This window comes from Nerophis ophidion, linkage group LG03 (genome assembly GCF_033978795.1).
Source record: "Nerophis ophidion isolate RoL-2023_Sa linkage group LG03, RoL_Noph_v1.0, whole genome shotgun sequence".
Taxonomy (NCBI): domain Eukaryota; kingdom Metazoa; phylum Chordata; class Actinopteri; order Syngnathiformes; family Syngnathidae; genus Nerophis; species Nerophis ophidion.
Window position 1 is genome coordinate 78,834,985 of NC_084613.1, and position 20,843 is coordinate 78,855,827.

General features: G+C 40.4%; 1 protein-coding gene across 9 annotated transcripts in view; it reads right to left on the reverse strand.

The window, feature by feature from the left end:
• The window catches only part of d2hgdh (D-2-hydroxyglutarate dehydrogenase), a 22,456-nt gene extending 1,631 nt beyond the window's left edge, over positions 1-20,825 (reverse strand). Inside the window, exons 1-10 of one of the 9 annotated variants that reach the window (XM_061896149.1) lie at positions 20,676-20,825; positions 19,026-19,349; positions 18,905-18,962; positions 18,176-18,315; positions 13,336-13,529; positions 13,099-13,267; positions 12,868-13,011; positions 8,763-8,905; positions 6,861-7,026; positions 939-2,637 (exon numbers count right to left, since the gene is read on the reverse strand). In XM_061896149.1, the coding sequence (XP_061752133.1) occupies positions 2,375-2,637; positions 6,861-7,026; positions 8,763-8,905; positions 12,868-13,011; positions 13,099-13,267; positions 13,336-13,529; positions 18,176-18,315; positions 18,905-18,962; positions 19,026-19,326 (1,578 nt within the window). In that variant the 5' untranslated portion in view covers positions 19,327-19,349; positions 20,676-20,825 and the 3' untranslated portion in view covers positions 939-2,374. Of the gene's footprint in view, positions 1-938; positions 2,638-6,581; positions 6,653-6,860; positions 7,027-8,762; positions 8,906-12,867; positions 13,012-13,098; positions 13,306-13,335; positions 13,530-18,175; positions 18,316-18,904; positions 18,963-19,025; positions 20,361-20,675 lie in introns of those variants that run through there. The other 8 variants (XM_061896147.1, XM_061896152.1, XM_061896148.1 and 5 more) reach the window with 8 other exon arrangements.
• Between the last annotated feature and the right edge of the window lie 18 nt (positions 20,826-20,843).

A 20,843-nucleotide genomic window follows, 5' to 3' on the forward strand; every position in this document is an offset into this window, starting at 1 on the left:
AGTTGAAAAACTTATTGGGGTGTTACTATTTAGGGGTAAATTGTACGGAATATGTACTGTACTGTGTAATCTACTAATACAAGTTTCAATCCATCAATCAAAGTCATGTACCCTCTAGCTGCAGAAGTCAGCTCTCCAGTCAGCTAAATGGACTCAATAAGTCCATGCTGATGTTTTGAGGAATTTGTGACACTGAAACATTAAGAAAAAGAATGCCGTTGTAAGTTAATAATACTAATGCAGACACTCGTAAATGTGTTAGTATATTAGCTAACGATGCTAGCTTGATTAGAATATAACACGTACAAATATGGCTCGGGATCTTTCTGGGTGGAGTTTGCATGTTCTCCCCGTGAATGCCGGGTACTCCGGCTTCCTCCCACTTCCAAAGACATGCACCTGGGGATAGGTTGATTGGCAACACTAAATTGGCCCTAGTGTGTGAATGTGAGTGTGAATGTTGTCTGTCTATCTGTGTTAGCCCTGCAATGAGGTGTCCACTTGTCCAGGGTGTACGCCGCCTTCTGCCCAAATGCAGCTGAGATAGGCTCCAGTACCCCCTGCGACCCTGAAAGTGACAAACTGTAGAAAATGGATGGATGGATGTACAAATATGCATGAAAACACTATCAAACATGTGACGGATTAGTAAGTATTAATTGTTTTAGTTGCATTGTAAAGTAACAGACGTTGCTTGAAGTAATGAACATACTTGCCAACCGTCCCGATTTTCCCAGGAGACTCCCGAAATTCATTGCTCCGTCCAACATCTCCCGGTGCAACCATTCTCCCGAATTTCCACCCGGACAACAATATCAGGAGCTTGCATTAAAAAGTACTACATTTAGCGTCCTCTCTCACCTAAAAAGCAGACTATTATATATGTCTCCCTCATCCATAGGTTTATATATAACCCATAAAGTAAGCAAGCACAGAGCTATTTCTCAGCGTGTGTTTATTCCAGCCGACATGTTAACACAACATCCGGATTCCCGTCATGCATTGCTTCAAAACTACGGCAAGTAGTAATGTCCAAAAACATAACAGAGACGTAGCAGAGGAACAAAGAAGAGACATGGCCGCGATGAGTAAAGAAGAAGAAGCACGCTTGCAAGTTCCAAAATGATTGGAAAGAATAATTTCAGTTCATCCAGGACAGCTCGAAAGGGAAGGGATATGCTTCCTGCCTGCAAATTTTGTAGATCAGACTTCTCCATTGAACACGGTGGCCGAACGGATATTTATATATCATATATACCATAACAATGCAATCCAATTCCAAAAGCAAACCTGACCCAGCAACACTCAGAACTGCAATAAACAGAGCAATTGAGAGGAGACACAAACACGACACAGAACAAACCAAAAGTAGTTAAACAAAAATTAATATTATCAACAACAGTATCAATATTAGTTATAATTTCAGCATAGCAGTGATTAAAAATCCCTCATTGACATTATCATTAGACATTTATAAAAAATAAAAAAAGAACAATAGTGTCACAGTGGCTTACACTTGCATGGCATCTCATAAGCTTGACAACACACTGTGTACAATGTTTTCACAAAGATAAAATAACTCATATTTTTGGTTCGTTTAATAGTTAAAACACATTTACATTATTGCAATCAGTTGATAAAACATTGTCCTTTACAATTATAAAAGCTTTTTTTTTTTTTTTTAAATCTGCTACTCTGCTAGCATGTCAGCAGACTGGGGTAGATCCTGCTGAAATCCTATGTATTGAATGAATACAGAATCCTTTTGAATAGGAAAAATATCGTTTTTGAATCGAGAATCGAATCGAATTGAAAAAAATCCATATATTATCGAATTGTGATCCAAGAATCGATATTGAATCGAATCGTGGGACACCCAAAGATTCACAGCCCTAATATATATATGTACATATACACATATACATATATATATACATACATATATATATATATACATATATATATATACACACACATATATATATATATATATATACACATATAAATACACACACACACACACACACACCCCAAGTGAGCAAACTTGTTTACAAGATTTTGCCATAGCACAAACAATAACACACTAACAAACTATTTGCATTACGGCCATTAGCAAAGAAAAATCTAAAACTGGCTGCACCGTTTTATAAGCCGCAGGGTTCAAAGCATTGGAAAAAAGTAGTGGCTTATAGTCCGTGATTTACGATACCAACTGCTAGTAAGCTCTACAGTTAAGTTCTACTACTGGTCACTGTTCTTTAAAACATACTCCAATTTTTATTTCCAATTTCCGTGTCGTTATCACCTCTGTGCACAAAAGATGAAGTTGTCTTCACATTACTGTACCTTCATTTTCCTTGAAGGACTTCCCGAGTCACCGCAGGTGGTCTGGTAAAGTCTTGTACGGGTTGAGGATGCCTTTGGGGTCCAGCGTAGCCTTAATGACGGCCATCAAGGCGACGGCCCGGCTGGATTTGCTGTAGTAGACGTAGTTCCTTTTCTTCAAGCCCAGTCCGTGCTCGGCGCTGACGCTGCCCTGGCAGCCGGACGTCCACTCATAGACGAAGGGCTCGATGGCGGCCAGGAGGGCGGGGTCTTGAGCGGGAGAGGTGATGTTCAAGTGGAGGTTGCCGTCTCCTACACAGAGAAGGGAACATAAGTCATTGTTTAGGGTTGATGAAACTGCGATTCATCGACTTCCCCACCGGGCGGCGTATCCATCATTAACAGACCATCCATCCATCCATCCATTTTCTACCGCTTATTCCCTTTTGGGGTCGCGGGGGGCGCTGGCGCCTATCTCAGCTACAATCGGGCGGAAGGCGGGGTACACCCTGGACAAGTCGCCATCTCATCGCAGGGCCAACACAGATAGACAGACAACATTCACACTCACATTCACACACTAGGGCCAATTTAGTGTTGCCAATCAACCTATCCCCAGGTGCATGTCTTTGGAAGTGGGAGGAAGCCGGAGTACCCGGAGGGAACCCACGCATTCACGGGGAGAACATGCAAACTCCACACAGAAAGATCCCGAGCCTGGATTTGAACCCAGGACTGCAGGACCTTCGTATTGTGAGGCAGACAATGTTTTACCATATTTTCTGGACTCTAAAGCCACTACTTTTTTCCCAAGCTTGGATCCCTGCGACTTATACAAAAGTGTGGCTAATTTATAGATTTTTCTTGTTTTGTATAAAACAAACTTACATAATACTAAAACTGACAGATAGAAACGGTGTGTTATTGTTGGTGCTGTGTCACCATCTTTTGGACAAGTATTCTCAGTGCAGGTTTAAAGTGTACTGTATTTCCTTCGGTTTGGTTCCTTGAACCGGAAGTATAAATTCTTGTTTGTTTTTTTTTGTCCTGTCCAGCTTCTCATGCAAATCATATAGTTGATGTAGATGCCCATGTTCAGATTTACTTTACAAAGAAGAAGTATAGGATACTTCTCTTGTTGCCTTATTTGAATTTGACTTAATTAAATGTATTTATGTAATCATTTGGTGGAGTCGGGCCGGAGCAGGAGGGGATTGAAAAAGAAGTGAATTATATTTATATAGCGCTTTTTCCTCAAGTGACTCAAAGCGCTTTACATAGTGAAACCCAATATCTAAGTTACAATTAAACCAGTGTGGGTGGCACTGGGAGCAGGTGGGTAAAGTGTCTTGCCCAAGGACACAGCGGCAGTGACTAGGAATGCAGAAGCGGGGATCGAACCTGCAACCCTTAAATTGCTGGCACGGCCGCTCTACCAACCGAGCTATATATATAAAAGAAGAAAAAGGAAGACAGGGGGAAATTATGGGGATAAGAGGGGGATTAGGCAGAGACAAAAACAACAGCAAACACAACAATAACAACAAAAACTTCTAAATTCTTGTTTTTTGCCGTTCCATCTACCAGTCGTCCACAGCGTTTCTTACCTGTAAGGTTTCTTCATTCATAAGGCCAAGCAACGTTCGTAAGTTTTAGCTAGCAACGTCAGTATTAGCTAGTATGATAACACTGTGGAGAGGCGGGGCCGACGGCAGGGCAGGGCACGCTGGAACCCTGCCCAAGATGGCGGCAAGAAGGCGGAGCGATGCAGCAGACAAAATCAGGTGTGTGGGTCGCGCACTTGGACACAATCAACATTTCTCCTCACACTGTATAAAAGGGGAGAAGGAGGAGAGATGGGGCCTGAAGGAGTTTCAGCGACCAAGAAGCAAGAAAGAGCAAGACGCGAGAGACGGAGACGCAACCGACTAAAGGGCGGACCGGAGAGACGCGGAGGAGCCTGCCTTTATTTGAAAAAATGTTTAAAAGAGTCAAACCTGCTCAAAACATGTCCTTCCTAGGTGGTCCACTGAACCCGAGCGACGACAGCAAGAGACTGTGACAAACACGTTCACAAGTGTCTGTGTTAGTAGTATTAACTCACAATGGCATTCTTTTTGCATTGTTTTGGTTTCGCAAACGCCTTAGTAAATTAAGTTTGAATTATTACGGTATTTTCCGGACCATAGGGCGCACCCGATTATAAGGCGCACTGCCGATGAGCGGGTCTGTTTTGACACAAAAGACGCACCGGATTATAGGGCGCATTAAAGGAGTCATATTATTATAATTTTTCACTTCCTTGTGGTCTACATAACATGTAATGGTGGTTATTTGGTCAAAATATTGCATAGATCATGTTTTACACATCATCTTCAAGCTGCTTTCTGACAGTCACTTCAGGATGCGCCGTTTTGCGGGCTGTCTTATTCACGTGGCTCGCATTCGGCAGCATCTTCTCCCCGTCATCTTTGTTGTAGCGGTGTAGCGTGCAAGGACGGGAGTGGAAGAAGTGTCAGAAAATGAAGATAACTGTTTTAATGACATTCAGACTTTACTTCAATCAGTAACGGAGCAGCATTTTGTCATCTGTCGGAAATGTGTCCCGTGAAAAACAGTCCTACCGGAACTCTCTAATGACTCCAGTTCCTTGGGTGAATAATGTAAATTCACTACACAGGTATGTTTTAGTGCTTTCATGACGAGTTTACTGACAGATATAAGTTAGAACTTTACACTACTTTATATTACAAATGGCAACAGCGGAGGATGAATGTCACATAACAAGAAGATAGAGAAAAAGAAGAAGCTTATCGACTACGGTGTCGTCACGAAGGCGGACTCACGCAATTTTTCAGGACTTACGCAGATCCCATTAGCATGTACCAGAAGGTAAGAAAAGCTTCTTTTGCATAATATTGTGAAACAAAACAGCAGATAAAATGTCTTACCTTATACAGACACCATAATAATACTCATATGTCGAAGCACAGTACGATCCATCAAGCGGTGCGGCTTCATAACTTATCAAAGTCTTATTAATTGATTGATTTTTGAGCGCAGTGTGTAATGTTTCATGCTCTCAATGGAACATATACAATTTTGGTGTTGTTTACTTGAGTCATATAGCAGTCTACACATATCTCTTATGTATGACTGCCATCTACTGGTCACACTTATTATTTCACCATGTACCAAATAAAATAGCTTCAAGCTTATAAGATGCACTGTCAAGTTTTGAGAAAATTAAAGGATTTTCAGTGCGCCTTATAGTCTGAAAAACACGGTAAGTCTTTTTAGCGGATTGTAGAGCGAGCTTTTACAGCCAGTTGGTCCACGACGAGTACTTTTCCGTGTTTGATCGTCTGATTTACTGCCGTGTTTAAGACACAGTTTGGAAACAATTAAGGCAGGGGTGCCCATTACTTCGATCGCGAGCTACCGGTCGATCGTGGAGGATGTGTCAGTCGATCGCAAACCAAGCATTAAAAAAATAAACCTAAAAATTTGTGATCATCTTTACAACAACGTCACTTTATACACAAAATGTATAAAAACGAGTGTGGAAGCTGGACAAATAAGATGCCAAAAACTAACCACTTTCATGTGGTATTGCAGTGGTCCCCAACCACCGGGCCGTGGCCCGATTGGTACCGGGCCGCAGAAGAATTTTTAATAATGTTTTATTTTTTTAAAAAATAAAAAATGTTTTTTTTTATTTTTTTATTAAATCAACATTAAAAACACAATATACACTTACAATTATTGCACCAACCAGAAAAACCTCCCTTTTCATGACAAAAACGTCCCTTTTTAATGACAAAAAAACAAAAAACAAAAGGTTCCTCCAACCGGGACAAATTATTAAGCGTTGACCGGTCCGCGGATACAAAAAGGTTGGGGACCACTGTGGTATTGGACAGAAAGGAGGACTTTTTTCTCCTCCATTCGAAAATGTGGACATTATCAGCACTACTGTCTGACTCCAATCAATGCAAGTCATCAGAATCAGGTAATACACCAACTTACATTCTTGTTTTCATGAAACAAAGGAATCCATCCATCCATCCATTTTCTACCGCTTATTCCCTTTCGGGGTCGCGGGGGGCGCTGGCGCCTATCTCAGCTACAATCGGGCGGAAGGCGGGGTACACCCTGGACAAGTCGCCACCTCATCGCAGGGCCAACACAGTGTTAAACATGCTTGTGTTATCATTAAACACCTTTAACGTGTTAACCAAAACGTCTCTTTCATAAATGATAAATATAAATTATATATATGAATGAGGTAGATTCCTTCGACTTGGTCGATTGAAAAGTAGCTCGTCTGCAGAAAAAGCGTGGACACCCCTGAATTAAGGTATGTAAATAGACATCGACTAAATATTTGTGCAAGTATGTATTTTTATAACGTAAATATACGTTGGTGTGACTAATATATGGAAAAAAAACATTTTCTTTAAAATTTCAGTGGGTGCAATTTATATGCTGGTGCATGCTATAGTCCGGATAATACAGAAGTCTCTTTGTCTCACCTACGTGTCCGTATCCCACCACGCTTTTGGCTCGCCCCCCTAGGTGCACCCTCATGTCAGTCACCAGCTGGTAGATCTTCTCCACGGGAAGCGAGACGTCATACTTGTATGTGAAGCCATCGTGAGTCAGAGCCTCTGTGACGCGTTCGCGCATCGACCATAAAGCCTTCAAGGACAAACAAGCAACAAATAAGTAAATAAATCACATACAGAAAACAATTTATGCTGTAAATCAGGGGTAGGGAACCTATGGCTCTAGAGCCAGATGTGGCTCTTTTGATGACTGCACCTGGCTCTCAGATAAATCTTAGCTGACATTGCTTAACAAGGTAAGTAATGAATAATTTCGCTGGTAATCACAGTGTTAAAAATTACGTTCAAAATATAAAACATTCTCATGGATTTTAATCCATCCATCTGGTTTGTACCGCACTTGTTCAAGATGTCGCATTAATGGTAAAAAGTATTTTATTTATTGTCGGTTAGCTTCAGAATAACAATGTTATTAAAAAGAATAAGAGACTTTTTATACTCTAAAAATGTTGGTCTTACTAAAAAAAATGCACGCATTTAGTTGTATTCAGTATTAAAAAAAATAGCATATGGCTTTCACGGAAATACTTTTTAAAATATTTGGCTTGTATGGCTCTCTCAGCCAAAAAGGTTCCCGACCCCTGCTGTAAATGCAAAACTTTGAAGTAAGATTATATTTCCATACCTAAATTCTAAGTTAATGATTATTTGCAACAAAAAATAAAGTTTCTCAGTTGGAACATTAAATATATTTTCTTTGCAGTCTGTTCAATTGAATATGAGTTAAAAATGATTTGCAAATCATTGTCTTCTGTTTGTATTTACGAATTACACAACGTGACAACTTCACTGGTTTTGGGTTTAGTATATATCTGCGGCTTATATCGACCATAAAGCCTTCAAGGACAAATGAGCAGAAAAAAATAATATATCTAAATTCTGAATTTAGATATATTATAGATATATTTCACAGTATCATGTTAGACCCGCTCGACATCCATTGCTTTCGGTCCCCTGGAGGGGGGGGGGGTTGCCCACATCTGAGGTCCTCTCCAAGGTTTCTCATAGTCAGCATTGTCACTGGCGTCCCACTGGATGTGAATTCTCCCTGCCCACTGGGTGTGAGTTTTCCTTGCCCTTTTGTGGGTTCTTCCGAGGATGTTGTAGTCGTAATGATTTGTGCAGCCCTTTGAGACATTTGTGATTTGGGGCTATATAAATAAACATTGATTGATTGATTGATTGAATTATATTTATATAGCGCTTTTCTCAAGTGACTCAAAGCGCTTTACATAGTGAAACCCAATATCTAAGTTACATTTAAACCAGTGTGGGTGGCACTGGGAGCAGGTGGGTAAAGTGTCTTGCCCAAGGACACAACGGCAGTGACTAGGATGGCACAAGCGGGAATCGAACCTGCAACCCTCCCAACCGAGCTATGCAAATCACATACAGAAAACCAATTAACGCTGCAAATGAATGTCTTTGAAGTAAGAATTATTATATTTCCATACCTAGAGTCAAAAAAAAAACCTCTAAAACCTTCTAATTATGTTTTTTACATGAGAGCCCTCTAAACATGAAAGAACGCCCACATAACCACCTTTATACTTATTATCCCATATACTGTAGTCATGCTACTGAGGCTGAGCCAATCAGCATCCACGATACTGAACAGTGGTCTAATTTAAAGGCTATTTCTACTGTAGTATTTGTGTTTATTTTTACTTCATTTTACCATTTAATGCTTGAAAATAACCCATTTTAGGACAACGCCTCGCATCTCCGCTTTTACTTTCCTGGTAGTAATGCTGCCCCCTGCTGGTCTCAAAGTCAACTATGCTCATTTCCAATTTGGAGCCACATTACCTTGGTTTTGGAGTCCTCTGTGGCCACTGTCCCGTCAGTGACCAGTGATGAGGTCATGGCCTCTTCCAAAAAGTTGTGCAGTTTCTCCTCGTCGTGCCTCGCGTCAGATCCAGACGTTTCTATGACGATGTAGAACGGACAGTCTGCAAGATTGAGAGACAAGGAATAAATGCTATTCTGTTTTTATACAAATAATTGTTTGTGGTTGTGTTGACAATTACTTTCATTTCTGCTTTGATTGCTGAGGGGATTATAATCACAGTAAGGTTACATATTAAATAAATATGAATACATACAGTCGTGGGCAAAAGTTTGCATACACTTGTAAAGAACATAATGTCATGGCTGTCTTGAGTTTCCAATCATTTCTACAACTCTTTTTTTGTGATAGAGTGATTGGAGCACATACTTGTTGGTCACAAAAAACATTCATGAAGTTTGGTTCTTTTATGAATTTATTATGGATCTTCTGAAAATGTGACCAAATCTGCTGGGTCAAAAGTATACATACAGCAACATACATTATTAATTTTGGTGAAGTAGAGAAGTTACAATTTCATGTGACGACACCTGTTAATTTCTATGAGCCCATTTAAATGGGGCTTATGTGATGCAGTCATTAGACTTGGTTACAAACGCGACAATGGGGAAAGTCAAAAGAACTCAGCACAGATCCGAAAAAACGAATCATTGCCTTGAACAAGTTAGGACAGTCACCTGGAGCCATTTCAAAGCAGCTAAGGTCCCATGAGCAACTGTGGGGACGATTGTTGGTAAAGTGCATGGCACAGTTTTGTCACTGCCACGATCAGGAAGAAAACACAAGCTATCACCTGCTGCGGAGAGAAAATTGGTCAGGATGATCACGAGTCAACCGAGAACCACCCAAACGCAGGTTTGCAAAGAATTGGAAGCTGCCGGAACACAGGTGTCAGTGTCCACAGTCAAGTGTGTTTTGCATCGCCATGGACTGAGAGACTACTATGCAAGAAGGAAGCCCTTGTTCCAGAAGCGACACCTTAAGGCTCGCCTAAAGTCTGCAGCTGAACACATGGGTTGTACTTGTATAGCGCTTTTCTACCTTCAAGGTACTCAAAGCGCTTTGACACTACTTCCACATTTACCCATTCACACACACACTTATGGAGGGAGCTGCCATGCAAGGCGCTAACAACCACCCATCAGGAGCAAGGGTGAAGTGTCTTGCTCAGGACACAACGGATGTGACGAGGTTGGTACTAGGTGGGGATTGAACCAGGGACCATCGGGTTGCGCACGGCCACTCTTCCACTGCGCCACGCCGTCCCCACACACAAAAATAAGATAAGACCTTCTGGAAGAAAGTTCTGTGGTCAGATGAAACACAAATTTAGCTGTTTGGCAACAATACGCAGCAATATGTTTGGAGGAGAAAAGGTAGAGCCTTTAATCCCAGGAACACCATCCCTACAGTCGAAAACGGTGGTTGTAGTATTATGCTCTGGACCTGTTTTGCTGCCAATGGAACTGGTGCTTTACAGAGAGTAAATGGGACAATGAAAAAGGTTGGATCTTGGGCGCAGTTGGGTGTTCCAACAGGACAATGACCCCAAACACACGTCAGAAGTGGTAAAGGAATGGTTCAATCAGGTTAGAATTAAGGTTTTAGAATGGCCTTCCCAAAGTCATGACTTAAACACCCCCATTGAAAAAATGTAGACAATGCTAAAGAAACAAGTCCATGTCAGAAAACCAGCAAATTTAGCTTAACTGCAGCAATTTGGTCAAGAGGAGTGGTCAACATTTCAACCAGAAGCTTGTGGATGGCTACCAAAAGCACCTTATTGCAGTGAAACTTGCTAAGGGACATGTAAGCAAATAGTAACATTGCTGTACAATGAAAAAAGTCAGTGTTCAAAAACAAGAAAAAAAAAATACAAAAATGAGGGGTATTTTACTTGAACTAAGCAAAATTATCTTCCAATAGAACAAGAAAATTTGGCTTGTCAAGACTTTCCAAAACAAGTAAAATTAGCTAACTTCAATGAACCCAAAAATACCTTAAAATAAGTATATTCTCACTAATAACAAGTGTACTATTATACGAGTACGTATTTTCTATTGTTTCATTGAAAATAAAACGGCAAATTCTATTTGGCTGTCATCTGTTTTAATATGAGAAACAATTGTGTCAAAGTCATGATTTTGTATTACATTCTTGAAATAAGAAATTCTTACTTTAAAAAGTACTTTTTTACTTGTGAGTGTTGATGACACAGCTTTGCAACATTTGATATTCTCGTTTCAAGCATGTTTTACTCAATATAGGTCATCAAATCTCAGCTACAAGCCGTAATATCTTACTGAGATCATTTAGGACCTAAACACTTAAAACAAGTAAAACACTCTAACATAAAATCTTATGTATGGCCGCACAAGTCCCGGGATGCCCAAAATGTCCATAACACACCCAGCCGAGTCCCATGGGGAGGAGGGATGAAAGTTGGAAAAGTCAGCATAAGTCCCAAAAATGTTCAAAATACCTACACAGGTTCGAGTCCCACAAGTTCCGCCGCCGGCCGGGATGCCCAGAATGTCCAAAACGCGCCCAGCAAAGTCCCATGGGAAGGTGGGGAGAAAAGTCGGGGAAATGTTCAAAAGTCCCAACCGGGTTCGAGTTTGAGTGCACACTCGAACCTGGTTAGGTATTTTGACAATTTTGGGGGACTTTTGCCAACTTTTCTCATTTTTTCCCCCCTATTTCCCCGTGGGACTTTGCTGGGTGCGTTTCGGACATTTTTTGTATCCTGGGATTTGTGTGGCCGGCGGCGGGACTCGTGGGACTGGAACCCCGGCGAGGTATTTTGGACACAATTGGGACTTTTGAACATTTTGGCCTCCTTTTCCCCCTCTTCTTCCCCGCCTTCCTGTGCACCATTGCTGGGTGTGTTTTGGACACTTGGACAAAAATAGTTTCGGTTGGTAGAGTGGCTGTGCCAGCAACTTGAGGGTTGCAGGTTCGATTCCCGCTTGTGCCATCCTAGTCACTGCCGTTGTGTCCTTGGGCAAGGCACTTTACCCACCTGCTCCCAGTGCCACCCACACTGGTTTAAATGTAACTTAGATATTGGGTGTCACTATGTAAAGCGCTTTGAGTCACTTGAGAAAAGCGCTATATAAATATAATTCACTTCACTTCACTTCAAGCATATTTTACTCAAAATGGGTCATAGAATGTCGGAAACAAGCTGTAGTATCTTACAGAGATTATTTAGGAGCAAAACCCTTAAAAAAAGTAAAAGACTCTATAGCTCGGTTGGTAGAGTGGCCGTGCCAGCAACTTGAGGGTTGCAGGTTCGATACCCGCTTCAGCCATCCTAGTCACTGCCGTTGTGTCCTTGGGCAAGACACTTTACCCACCTGCTCCCAGTGCCACCCACACTGGTTTAAATGTAAAAATTAGATATTGGGTTTCACTATGTAAAGCGCTTTGAGTCACTAGAGAAAAAAGCGCTATATAAAAATATAATTCACTCACATAAAATCTGCTTAGTGGGAAGAATTATCTTACCAGACAGAAAATAAGCAAATATCACCCTTATTTGAGATATTTCATCTTACTTAGATTTCAGTTTTTGCAGTGTATGTATACTTTTGACCAAGCAGATTTGCTCACATTTTCAGTAGACCCATAACAAATTCATAAAAGAACCAAAATTAAATGAATGTTTTTTGTGAAAAATCCAATCACTCTATTATAACGAAATAAGAGTTGTATAAATTATTGGAAACTTCAGACAGCCTTGACATTATGTTCTTTACAAACTTTTGACCAGGAGTGTATAATTTTCCTGGTTTTTATTTTCGACAGCTCATAAAAATATCAATATCGACCAGATAACACACTTGTATCGTGATACAGTGATCAGTCATATCCCCCTAGCCTAGTAAAGTTACTTCCAGACCCTTTTCAAGCACTTCTATCCAGCATGCACTGATCACAACAACAAATCATGCACGTCTGTATCACCTCGTACATGTAGTTTATTTTTTGGCTGATATCGAACCAATGTCAATATCAGAACGTATCACCACTAGTTATTGTGTGTGTGTAATGTGTGTGTACCAGAGATGGGATTATCCAGTTTCAGATGGGAATTGAGCAGCCTCATGCATTCACTGTCCAAGAACTCAAAAGCGGACAGAATTTCTCCCAGCATGCCTTTGCACAGTTGAAAAGTTTTCAGGAGATCCTCAAACGTTTCACATCCTGTTGGCACAAACACACACACAGAAAAAAGTTGCTGGTTTTGCATCTTTTACAAGTGGGATGCTAAATGTGAAGAGGAGGTCCTACCCAAAAAAAGCACATTGACAGAATTGGGTTTGCGAGGACAAAGGACAGAGACCGCCGTGATGACCCCCAGCGTTCCCTCAGAGCCGATGAAGAGCTGTTTGAGGTCGTATCCTGTGTTGTCCTTCCTCAGAGTGGCCAGGCAGTCCAGGACCTGCCCGTCTGCCAACACCTGGACCATCACAGCCACGGAGCATCGGAATGAAACATCTGCAGAGTGAAAATAAAGGTGTTCCTCACCGCTTCCAAACCCAGCACGTTCCCGTGCAAGGAGCCGTAACGCAGCAGCCGTAGCCCACCGGCGTTGGTGGCAACGTTGCCGCCGATATGGCAGCTGCCTTTGGCACCCAGGTCCAGAGGCATGATGTGGTCTCGCTGCTCCAGGTAGAGCGACAGGTTCTCCAGAACACAACCCGCCTGGCACGTCAGAACCCCTAAAGAATGTTCAGGAAATTATCTTCTGCTCATAATTATCACCGACCACAACTTTGGTACTAAAAATAATCTGTTCTGATCGACACTGTCAGACTTTTGTATTGCTTTGCTCAGTCTGAGTAATCTACTCAACTGCAGAGACTCCCTGGTGTTAATGTGGGCAAATAATTTTAAAAGAGAAAGGCCTTATTAATGTAAAAGAGAAAGGCCTTATTAATGTAACCAATAATATATATATATATATATATATATATATATAATTATACATATATAAAGTTAAAGTACCAATGATTGTCACACACACCCATTAGGTGTGGAGAAATATATATATATATATATATATATATATATATATATATATATATATATATATATATATATATATATGTGTACACATTCATATATAAATGTATATGTGAATGCGTTTGTGTATGTATGTATATATACATATATATATATATATACACATACATATACCGTATATATATATATACACATTTATAAATATATTAACATATATACAAAGACATGCACCTGGGGATAGGTTGATTGGCAACACTAAATTGGCCCTAGTGTGTGAATGTGAGTGTGAATGTTGTCTGTCTATCTGTGTTGGCCCTGCGATGAGGTGGCGACTTGTCCAGGGTGTACCCTGCCTTCCGCCCGATTGTAGCTGAGATAGGCGCCAGCGCCCCCCGCGACCCCGAAAGGGAATAAGCGGTAGAAAATGGATGGATGAAGGCCTTACATTGTGGTAAATTCTTATTACAATAATATGTAATGTACATACAATTATTTTGTAATTATAAATATTACAACAATACTAATACATATTACTAGGTTTCCTTAAAACTAATAACCAGATACTTTACACTGAAATATATTGTTTTAAATAAATTGACAACACAAATATAGTATACTTTAAATACAACATGTATTATAATTTAGTAAATTAACAGTATTTCCAATAATTTTTTTGTAATTAAAATAACCACCATTTTTTCTTTGAATTACATTTGTTGCTTTAATGCTCCCTGCATTAAAGCACAAAATGGTGTTTTAAAATGCATTATATTAAAATAACCCATGTAGTATATTGGGGACTAGGAGCCAGATGAGGTGGTTCGGGCATCTGGTCAGGATGCCACCCGAACGCCTCCCTAGGGAGGTGTTTAGGGCACGTCCAACCGGTAGGAGGCCACGGGGAAGACCCAGGACACGTTGGGAAGACTATGTCTCCCGGCTGGCCTGGGAACGCCTCGGGATCCCCCGGGAAGAGCTAGACGAAGTGGCTGGGGAGAGGGAAGTCTGGGCTTCCCTGCTTAGGCTGCTGCCCCCGCGACCTGACCTCGGATAAGCGGAAGATGATGGATGGATTTTTTTTTTTTCCTTTCAGGTACATTTTTATGTACCTGTAACCATTTATTTATTTTTTTTTTTTTTTTCATTTTTGGCTATAGCTTTGTTTGTATTACTCCAAATGGAATCATTAAAAAAATCCTGTTAAATGTTATTATTTTTTAATTATTTTCATGTATCAGCACAGCAATACACCGGGAAATAGTTTGACAAAAAAGTTCTTGGAAAGTTAAGTGTGTATACAACATTTTTGCATTCATATTTTTCTCGAAAATGAAACCCATCCATCATCTTCCGCTTATCCGAGGTCGGGTCGCGGGGGCAGCAGCCTAAGCAGGGAAACCCAGACTTCCCTCTCCCCAGCCACTTCGTCTAGCTCTTCCCGGGGGATCCCGAAGCGTTCCCAGGCCAGCCGGGAGACATAGTCTTCCCAACGTGTCCTGGGTCTTCCCCGTGGCCTCCTACCGGTTGGACGTGCCCTAAACACCTCCCTAGGGAGGCGTTCGGGTGGCATCCTGACCAGATGCCCGAACCACCTCATCTGGCTCCTCTCGATGTGGAGGAGCAGCGGCTTTACTTCGAGTTCCTCCCGGATGGCAGAGCTTCTCACCCTATCTCTAAGGGAGAGCCCCAATGAAACCCCAAAGAGAAAATTGATAATGATTTTAGAAATTATTATATTGTGTAATGACTGTAGAATTAAAATGTGTTGTTACATTGGTATTAAAAGGGGATTTTATTGTCCCATGATACTAAACTGCAATTAAGTTTGGAATTGGACAGTAAAAAATAAAACAATGAATCAAAATGTGGTTTTCTACTAATCTTATGCATATACAGCAGGGCTGTGAAATAATTAAAATATTTAATCGAGATAATTGCATTTTATTTATTATTTCGTTTACCGTGGGGTCCCACAGTTAATTTTTGGGGTGCCACTTTTCTGTAACCGTTTTGAAAACAAATGATAAATGTATGCATTATCCTTTTATATCTCACATTCTATATTGTGTTTTGGAAAATGGTTGTCATAAAGGTTACTTAATTTATTAAACAAAGAATACAAAAAAAAAAAAATTATGTATATGTAAATGTATTCAGTTATAAACATTCATTCACTTTCTTCTTTCCTTCATGGATCTGAACTTTACCGCTGATGTTTCTTAGAGCCAGGTGAGGCTGGATTTTGAAAATCAGTGCATCTGGTCGTAAAGGTGTTCTTTTTCTTAGTCCGTTTACATGGCGTGCAAGACATCTTTCAATCATCGTAAGTGTCGCTTCTTGGGTTAAATTGCTCGCCATGACAAAAACAATAACACGCGGGAGTCTTAATACCGGAAATGCAGTATTTGTGATCGATGAAACTTTCGGCGAATCAAACTTTAAGAAACTGTACCGGAAAGTGCATTACTTTGAAGTCGACCAATAATATATATATATACACATATATATATATATATACATATATATATATATATATATATATATATATATATATATATACATACATATATATATATATATATATATATATACATACATATATATATATATATATATATATATATATATATATATATATATATATACATACATATATATATATATATATATATATATACATACATATATATATATATATATATATATATATATATATATATACATACATATATATATATATATATATATATATATATATATATATATATATATATATATATATAATTATACATATATAAAGTTAAAGTACCAATGATTGTCACACACACCCATTAGGTGTGGAGAAATATATATATATATATATATATATGTACACATTCATATATAAATGTATATGTGAATGCGTTTGTGTATGTATGTATATATACATATATATATATACACATACATATACCGTATATATATACACATTTATAAATATATTAACATATATACATATATATATACATACAGTGGGGCAAAAAAAAAAGTATTTAGTCAGCCAGCGATTGTGCAAGTTCTCCCACTTAAAATGATGACAGAGGTCTGTCATTTTCATCATAGGTACACTTCAACTGTGAGAGACAGAATGTGAAAAAAAATCCAGGAATTCACATTGTAGGAATTTTAAAGAATTTATTTGTAAATTATGGTGGAAAATAAGTATTTGGTCACTCCAAACAAGGAAGATCTCTGGCTCTCACAGACCTGTAACTTCTTCTTCAAGAAGCTCTTCTGTCCTCCACTAGTTACCTGTATTAATGTAACCTGTTCGAACTCGATATCTTTATAAAAGACAACTGTCCACAGCCTCAAACAGTAAGACTCCAAACTCCACTATGGCCAAGACCAAAGAGCTGTCGAAGGACACCAGGAAAATAATTCTAGACCTGCACCAGACTGGGAAGAGTGAATCTACAATAGGCAAGCAGCTTGGTGTGAAAAATCAACTGTGGGAGCAATTATCAGAAAATGGAAGACATACAAGACCACTGATAATCTCCCTCGATCTGGGGCTCCACGCAAGATCTCATCCCGTGGGGTCAAAATGATCATGAGAAAGGTGAACAAAAATCCCAGAACAACACAGGAGGACCTGGTGAATGACCTGCAGAGAGCTGGGACCAAAGTAACAAAGGTTACCATCAGTAACACACTACGCCGACAGGGAATCAAATCCTGCAGTGCCAGACGTGTCCCCGTGCTTAAGCCAGTGCATGTCCAGGCCCGTCTGAAGTTTGCCAGAGAGCACATGGATGATACAGCAGAGGATTGGGAGAATTTCATGAGGTCAGATGAAACCAAAATAAAACTTTTTGGTACAAACTCAACTTGTCGTGTTTGGAGGAGGAAGAATACTGAGTTGCATCCCAAGAACACCATAACTACTGTGAAGCATGGGGGTGGAAACATCATGCTTTGGGGCTGTTTTTCTGCTAAGGGGACAGGACGATTGATCCGTGTTAAGGAAAGAATGAATGAGGCCATGTATCGTGAGATTTTGAGCCAAAACCTCCTTCTATCAGTGAGAGCTTTGAATGGTTGACCAAATACTTATTTTCTACCATTATTTACAAATAAATTCTTTAAAATTCCTACAATGTGAATTCCTGGATTTTTTTCCTACATTCTGTCTCTCACAGTTGAAGTGTACCTATGATGAAAATTACAGACCTCTGTCATCATTTTAAGTGGGAGAACTTGCACAATCGGTGTCTGACTAAATACTTTTTTGCCCCACTGTATATATATATATAAACTTTACTTCATCTTTCTTGCTACTAGTTAGTGTGCGGACACTGACCAGAGACAGGGTCAAAGCCCTGGATGTTGTTCATAAGGGCGGTGGACAGAATGATCTCGTCGTAAACGGGAACGCTGCCGCCGACCAGCCCGGTGTTGCCTCCTTGCGTGTTCACCGCCAGGTTACGACGGTTACAGTAGCTTCAGTACATTTTGGGGAGGAAACAAGTGTTAGCGTACATCTGATAAAGGGTATGTCGATGATTCATACTTGCCAACCCTCCCCATTTTTCTGGGGGACTCACGAATTTCAGTAACCCTCCCCAAAATCTCCCGGGGCAACCATTTTCCCGATTTCCATTCGGACAACAATATTGGGGGCGGGCCTTAGAGGCACCTTCTTTAGCATCCTCTACAACCTGTCGTTGCGTCCGCTTTTCCTCCAAACAGACGGCGTGTTGGCCAAGCCACATAATAAATGCAGCTATCACAGACACACAAGAGAATGCAAGGCATACTTGATCAACAGCCGTACAGGTCACACTTAGGGTGGCCGTATAAACAACTTTAACACTGTTACAAATATGCGCCACACTGTGAACCCACACCAAACAAAAATGGCAAACATTTCGGGAGAACATCCGCAACGTAACAATATAAACACAACAGAACAAATACTCAGGATTCTTGCAGCACTAACTATTCCAGGACGCTACAATATACACCCCCGCTACCACCCCATATCCCGAATTCGAAGGTCTCAAGGTTGGCAAGTATGCGATGATTGTACCTGAGAATTTGAGAGACTTCCTCTGTTGACTGAGGCCTCAGCAGCAATTCACTGGAACCTAGAGGAGCAAAATGATTAATGTGTTTGAAAACAACAATAATAATTCCCAACAAGTGATCACCTTTCACAGACTTGAGCCAGTCCACGTTGCAGGACTCCAACAAATCGGGGTCGGTGATAGTTCTGCCAGGTAGAATTTTTCTGAAGTAGTCCAAATCCTCTTGATTCACCCTGGAGAAAGGTCGCCTCTCTGGAGCTGCAGCAGGGGACTTGTTGGCCACATCGCCCCCGCCGTGAAGCCTTCGACCCAGGCCGGTGGAGAACTGAGAGCCATGTGTGGAGGACTGGATGAAGTGTTTGCTCAAGGGCTTCAGGGCAGCGGCAGTCCTCAGCCTCAGTGTCCTCTGCAACATCCCAGCCATGGTTTGAAGATTTTACTAAGAAGCTGGCCGAACGACAAAGCAATGTTTTAACAGTTATACTTTGGTCAGTTTGATTGTAATTATTGTCTATAGCTTTACACAATTAATGTCAAATACCGCATTAGCTCGGCACGGTTTTAGACTTAGACTTCCTTTTAATTGTCATTCAAAATTTAACTATACAGTACAAATAAGAATGACATGTTGTTGCATTAGCTCTTGGTAGTGCAAGATAAAAAAAAAAGCAATAAGGTCCAGGTATAAATAAATAGATTACTGTACAAATAAATATATTGCACTTTTGCATATGCATCCATGTTTATGGATGTATGTTATATTGTCTTTTTTATTCCAGCGAGTTAATTCATTTTGGGGGGAGTTGAGGGGATAATGTAATGATGATGTGTTCAAGAGTCTTACGACCTGAGGGAAGAAGCTGTTACAGAACCTGGAGGTTCTGCATCGGAGGCTGCGGAACCTCTTTCGAGAGTCCAACAGTGAAAACAGTCCTTGGTTGGCGTGGGAGGAGTCTTTGCAGATTTTTTGAGTCCTGGTCAGGCAGCGGCTTTTTGCGAGCTCCTGGGTAGGAGGAAGAGGAGTCCTGATAATCTTTTCCGCCGTCCTCATCACTCTCTGGAGAGACTTCCAGTCTGAGGCATTGCAGGCTCCAGTCCAGACAGAGATGCTGTTGCTCAGCAGGCTTTCTATAATGCTTCTGTAGAATGTGCTGAGAATGGGGGGAGGGAGCTGTGCTATTTTTATCCGACGCAAAAAGTGCATGCGCTGCTGAGCTCTTTCTACAAGAGCTCCGGTGTGTAGGGACCACGTTATATAAATAAGTTAACCTTCAACTCATTAAACTTACCCCATAAGTTGTTCAAATTACCCGCGTTATACCACACCTTTGATTATTACTCATTACATACATTTTTCGAGCAAAATTATGCCACTTTAGAAGTTTGGTCACCGGCCTGTTTTGCTAGCGTAGCAAACAGGAAGCGTTCCGGGGGTTAAAGTTCAGTGAAGACAACTGGCCAATCAACGCACGCCTAAACCCATAAGGGGCGGAGTTATCAGTATACGGTATGTACCGTAATGCTTATAAACACAGCGAAACTAAGAAATTGCATAGCACATTTTTTTTGCAACAGACACAGAAACCATTATTAGTTTTGAGCAATATTCAAATAGAAATACATTCACATATTTTCGATTTAAATTTGTCTTTAAGTATTTTATTATAATAACCAAAGTTATCGAAATGACATAAGGAAACCTCCGCCTAGCTAAAGCTGCTAGTTAGCTCGGCACGGTTTTCTAAATAAGTTCACCTTCAACTCATTACTTACCTCAGAAGTTGTTCAAATTATCCGCGTTATACCACACCTTTGATTATTACTCATGGTGGACATTTTTCGAGCAAAATTATGCCACTTTAGAAGTTTAGTCACCGGCCTGTTTTGCTAGCGTAGCAGACAGGAAGCGTTCCGGGGGTTAAAGTTCATTGAGGACAACAA